Below are 6,017 nucleotides of genomic sequence, written 5' to 3' on the forward strand. Positions count from 1 at the left end.
TTATTTTTGAATTCCAGGCTTGGAGGCAAGTTTTTGTTGCTTAAAACCCAGATGTAATGCCAACCAGTGTCTCCTGTAGGCGGTCAGTCCACATAGGGGCTACCAATAGCCAATCACAGCCCTTATTTGGCACCACCTAGGAACATTTTCCGTGCTTGTGTTGCTCCCCAACTCTTTTTAAATCTGAATAATGCTCACGGGTGAAAAAGGTTGGGGACCCCTGAACTAGATGCTTTCATGTTACATAGAATAAATAGATTACAAATGTCTTCACATCCATAATAGTCTTCTGTATGGGAAGACTGCAGGTCACTGCAGGCCCCCCAAAATTACATTCTGCTGCTGTTTGGGGCAGCTTTAAAATCTCTGCCAGTGGCCACTATGCATACGGTTATGTCTGCAGTGATGTAATGGGCTCAATAATAAAACTAATATGGGGATGTGGCCCTATGCCATGCAATTCATTATTGGATTTAATAGTACACAGGATCCATTGTTTTGCAGGAACTTGCTCTCCGCAGTCAGATCCCACCAATGGAGCAGGACAGTGGCCCTCCGAATCCAGTGTGTTCATCAGGGATTTCCCAGGAGCTGAGAACAATGACGATGAACAGCTCAGATCCATTCCTCAACAGGTTTGTGGCAATTCTTACATCCCTCTCCTAGAGACCCCTTGTTATATTTCACTGCCGCCATGGATTCCTGTGGTTTGATTCCCACTAACAGGCAGTAGGAGACACCGCGGGGCACATTTAATGGGTAGTGGAATGTAAATATGAACTGTTTTATTAGGGCTTTATGTTGCCCTTGGTAATAGAAGATACATTGTCTGAGATTAACTCCATCTTATTTCTTTTCAGTGGAACGTATCACTCCAGAGACGAAAGCACTGACAGCGGATTAAGCATGAGCAGTTACAGTGTTCCCAGGACTCCTGATGATTTCCTTAATAGTGTTGATGAAATGGACACAGGTCAGTCTGTCTCACCAGTGGTCCCACACAATTACAGTCTGAGTCGTTTGGTTAAAGGTGACAGTCCTGGAGGGTCTAGTTTGGTAGACTTGTATCACTGTGTATCCAAACCGGGCCAAATAACTTTCCAACCTGCCCCTGTACTGTGCACCACATGACCCCAGAAGTGGAGTCACAAAATGAAAACTCCTGACCCCGGACAATTTTTTGTTTGTCTCCACAAAGAAAAAATCCACATCCCACCCAATTTACCCTACAGTTTACGACCCACAGAGCCGGGGTTCTCTTACCAAATTCCCACCACTTTGAGGGTATTCTGTGAGTATCTGAACCATTGCAGGACTCCTACTTAATAGCTGAGATTCTAGCGATATTTATTGCTAAACTCAGTGGTGAAGGATTTGAAGTCTTAAATGGTACTAATGTAGACGAGACATTGAAATAAGAGCTTAGCAATGCAGTGAAATGCATCTCAACTTAATACTTGAAATTTTATAAAAAAAAAAAAAATATTTATTACAAAAAAACTGCCTAACCCTCTTTTCTTAGCCTCGATCTGGAACATAATGCCTGGAAAGCCAAAATTTAGATTTTTCACATCCTTGCTACCACCAGATTGGTAATTGCAAGGAATTGGAAGTCAGTTTACACCCCAGACGTAAAGAAATGTCTCAGTGTATTAAACGGAACAAATAAGGTGGAGTCCTACTTTGCAAGAAACAAGCAAATAATGCATAAGTACCATAATAAATGGGCACCGTGGAATAATGGCACCTACTCGCAACAGTTTCCTTTGCTCAATATCTATCTTTAAATTGCTATTTTTTCACAATGTGGGAAATGTTTCCAAAAATCCTTTTTGCTTATTACATGCTATTACGTGCTATTAGACATCTTTCTTTTTCCTATTTCTTCCCTTACTGTTTCACCTTTACAGTCTATACCTAGGACGGTACCTAACTTATTTCAGTTGCTTTTATCTCCTTTTTTTTTTCTTTTTTCCCTCTGGTATTTTTATTAAAAACTTTTTGGTGATATTTGGTGAAAATAAAACCCCTTGTTCCATATTGAGCTCAACATGATGTTTTGAGGGTAAATCCTTGTAAAAAGTACAGGTATGGGACCTGTTATCCAGAATGCTCAGGACCTGGGGTTTTCCGGATAACTGATATTTCCGTAATTTGGATCTTCATACCTTAAGTCTACTAGAAAATCATGTAAATATTAAATAAACCCAATAGGCTGGTTTTGCTTCCAATAAGGATTAATTATATCTTAGTTGGGATCAAGTACAAGCTACTGTTTTATTATTACAGAGAAAAAGAAAATCCTTTTTAAAAATTTGGATTACTTGGATAAAATGGGAGACGGCCATGCTGTAATTCAGAGCTTTCTGGATAGCGGGTTTCCAGATAACGGATCCCATACCTGTACTGTATATATGATGTTTAATGTGTGATATTATATACCTTTGTATTTGAAACCTCGGCTTAATAAAACTTCAAGTATAAAAAAAAAACACCTAAATAAATGTTCATAAAATCTGAAATTGTAGGAGGATGAGGTGCCTTCAAGATTTTCAGGACAGCCAATTAAATTCCGAACTAATAAGTTTCTTTTGCATTTGGTTCCTAGGTGAAGCTATTACCCAAAGTACAATTCCTACCCAACAGAACCGGTTCCCAGACTATTTGGAAACCCTTCCAGGCACAAATGTGGACCTTGGCACACTAGAGGGAGAAGCAATGAATGTGGAAGGGGAAGAACTTATGCCGAGCCTTCAAGAAGCCCTCAGTTCTGATATCCTTAACGACATGGAGACCGTTCTGGCAGCAACCAAACTAGATAAGGAAAGCTTTCTCACGTGGTTATAGAAGCATCTGCAAAACTGATTTCTAAACCCCAGAAGGATTTGTTCTTGTCTGGAGGTGGAATTGAGATTATGGTATATTACAGAAAATCAGGCAACGAGCAAAAACTATTTTTTTTTCATGTTTTTAGTATTTCTCCACCCATTGCTGCTTCATTACGCCTGATCTATTTGATGAAAGAGCCTTATGAATCAACCACATCGGTCTTTTTATTTTATTTTTTTTCAGCTATAGCTGCCTTTTTCAGACATTGGTTTGGCGCACACATGGATAAAAAATGCCTGGAAAGCGCTGCGACAGAAGGGGCTCATGTACATAGCACGCAAATCATTTGGAGTTCACCAGCCAGTCCCAGAGACTAGAGACCACGTCCTAAACCCAATTATTAACTTTTCTATAAAATTATTTTGTAGAAATGTAGTGTTTTTATTACAATAGCTTCTCGTTCACTTTGTGTATCCTAAGCAATCCATTGGCTATTTTTTACCTTTTTCTGTCAATACCCATGGCAACTTTTTGTGGAAGTCCCTGTCCGTATCCGAGAAAAAAATCTGGTGCATCTTTGGTTAGTGTATAATGATCTACACAAGTTTGGTGTGAAAGTACATGTGCTACTTCAGGCTATAAACATTTGTGATGGAAAGAGAAGGCTGAAAAACTAAAGATATGTTCCTAAAGGCCCCCATACACTTGGCCGAGTAAAGCTTCAGACAAACCGAATCAGTAGCTTTATTGGCCTTATGTGGGACCATCCGATGGGCGTCCCCGATCGATATCTGACCGTCGAAAGTCGGGCAGATGCCGATTGGGCAGGTTAAAAAATCCCATCTAATCGAGGCCACATCTTTTCGTTGATGCAGTCCCGTGATCCGACCGCCCTTTTGGCCTCCATTCTGATCATCTCCATTCTGAGTCCTAGGGCCCACGATCGGATCAGCCTGATATCGCCCACCTCAATGTGGGCATATCTGGGAGATATCGCCAAACAAGCGGATCTCCTTATGTATGGCCACCTTTAGCCAAAAAATTATGTGAATGTTTAGGGTAGCTTGAACAGAGAAAGTGTTAAAGTTTGCATAATTATGGATAGATTTCTGTGTATAGATAGACCACCAGGGATGCCAAGATGTGTTTGTCCTCAATGATCATAAGCTACAACCCCCCCAGCACCAAAGGCTATTCATAGAGTTGTGCCTTTCCTGGTATAGATACTAATCCCAGAACGTGTCTGTTTACCGACCTACCTCTTGTCATTTTCTTTTTTTAATCTAAAATTCCGAGAAATGCTTTTTTGACTTTTGCTTTGGAAATTCTTAAGTTTTATAATATTTTTAGATATCTGATAAATATGTAGGAACAACATTTTTCCATTGAAGTGTCAGAGTTAAGTCATTTTAAAATTGTCTACCCTTCCCCAAAAATAATTCTGTGATGTGTGGGATCGTCTTGCCATTTCGAACAATATTCAGGGCTGATACGCTGTATTCCTACACAAGAGCACTACATGAAATCAATCACTTTGAAGTTATTGCCTTTATAGAAGACCCATAGGTAGTTATCCTATAGGTTACTGTTCTAGCCCTGCCATATGGTGGCTGAACAGCAACAGGGATGATGGCGGCTCTTAACGGGAGCTTCCATGTCTTTGTACAGAGATTCAAAAATTTGCACATAACACTAATGGGGAGTTGCATATAACCGGCTAGACCTAAAGATGGCCCAACTAAGGGCAGTACCTTTGATACCACTAACTCAGCCAGGTAGGGGGTATCACAGAGCTCTGCGTGGATGAAGTCTATTTCTGAACTTCTCCAGCAGTAATATTTGCTTTTCATTCATTTTAAAAAGCTAGTAAGATTTTGCCTACAATGTGTTATGTAGTTGGACTATCAGTGGCTGAGGTGTCCAAGTTGCTTTTAAATTATGACAAAGGGTTCAAAGGAACCTTTGATGGATCAAAGGCTGCAAGGTGAACCCCTAAACTAGTTGTCTCAGTGTCGATGAAATAATTGTTGGGATGGAGGTTGTTCTGCCATCTTGCAATAAATAGTGCTTCATAGATCTCAACAGAGTTAAGAGTAGACCCGGTTCTACTGTGAGTTTATCCTAGATGTGCCCACCAAGTGCAATCAGAATCAGGGCGTTCACTTTCACATCCATTTTAGGTCAGAGGTTTGGAGGCTGCCCATGGTTTAATTAATGTAGTCTTAGGCCAGAGGCCCCCAACCTTTTTTTTACCCATAAACCACATTCAATTGTAAAATGAGTTGGGGAGTAACACAAGCAAGAATATAGTCCTCCAAATATGTATTGTGATTGGCAGTACACCTGGTTTTTATGCAACCAAAATAATTTGCCTCCAAGCCTGGAATTCAAAAATAAGCACCTGCTTAAGGCCAATGGGAGCAACATCCAAGGGCTCGGTGAGCGACTTGTTGCTCACGAAGCCACTGGTTGGGGATCAATATCTTAGGCTAATCCTAGGTTTGCTTCCATAGTAAGACATGTTTGTTTTTTAGCATTTGTCCTTTAATGGGGGAGGACATTGGGTTTTGAGGATATTTCTATTCTAGAATTTCAGTAAACTTTACTTGAACCAATAACTTACACTAATCACAGGCAGTTGTTGTTGATGGCCATTTTATTTCTACTGGGCATCGGCTCTTATCATTTGGCTGAGAATGTTGTGAATTCAAATTATCCACAACTATGATTAGCACCAGTCAAGTCCACTGTGAACATTTAACAAGTTTACTACCAGTTTTTCTCATCAACACTTGGGGGGTCTTGCTGGCCAGTGAGATTGGTGATCCAAGATAGAAGATGGGGTGTGACTGTGATCTGACTGACTGACTGTTAAAGGAGAAGGAAAGGTTATAACTAAGTAAGCCTTATGAGAAAGGTCCACCTAAATATAACCGTAGACCCTCAAAGTAATGCTGCTTTGTACCCTCTGTCAAAAGAAACACAGCATTTCTTTCCTTCTATTGTGTACTCATGGGCTTCTGTATCAGATTTACTGTTTTCAGCTTAAACCTCCTTGCCCTGGGAGTGAGCATGCTCAGTTTGCTCCTCCCCCCCCCTTCTCTGCTGTAATCTGAGCCCAGAGCTATGAGTGAGAGACTCAGGCCGGAAGTGATGTCACACCAAACTAACACGGCAGCTGCTATCCT

At 40.7% G+C, this 6,017-nt stretch overlaps 1 protein-coding gene across 5 annotated transcripts in view; it reads left to right on the plus strand.

The window, feature by feature from the left end:
* The window catches only part of yap1.S (Yes associated protein 1 S homeolog), a 54,244-nt gene extending 50,038 nt beyond the window's left edge, over positions 1–4,206 (plus strand). For 4 of the 5 annotated variants that reach the window (XM_018247978.2, XM_018247976.2, XM_018247975.2 and 1 more), the window contains 3 exons: positions 505–635; positions 861–973; positions 2,609–4,206. In XM_018247978.2, coding sequence (XP_018103467.1) covers positions 505–635; positions 861–973; positions 2,609–2,847 — 483 coding nt within the window. In that variant the 3' untranslated portion in view covers positions 2,848–4,206. 5 annotated transcript variants of the gene reach the window in all.
* Positions 4,207–6,017: the final 1,811 nt, after the last annotated feature.

The sequence above is a fragment of the Xenopus laevis genome, chromosome 2S (assembly GCF_017654675.1).
Source record: "Xenopus laevis strain J_2021 chromosome 2S, Xenopus_laevis_v10.1, whole genome shotgun sequence".
Taxonomy (NCBI): Eukaryota; Metazoa; Chordata; class Amphibia; order Anura; family Pipidae; genus Xenopus; species Xenopus laevis.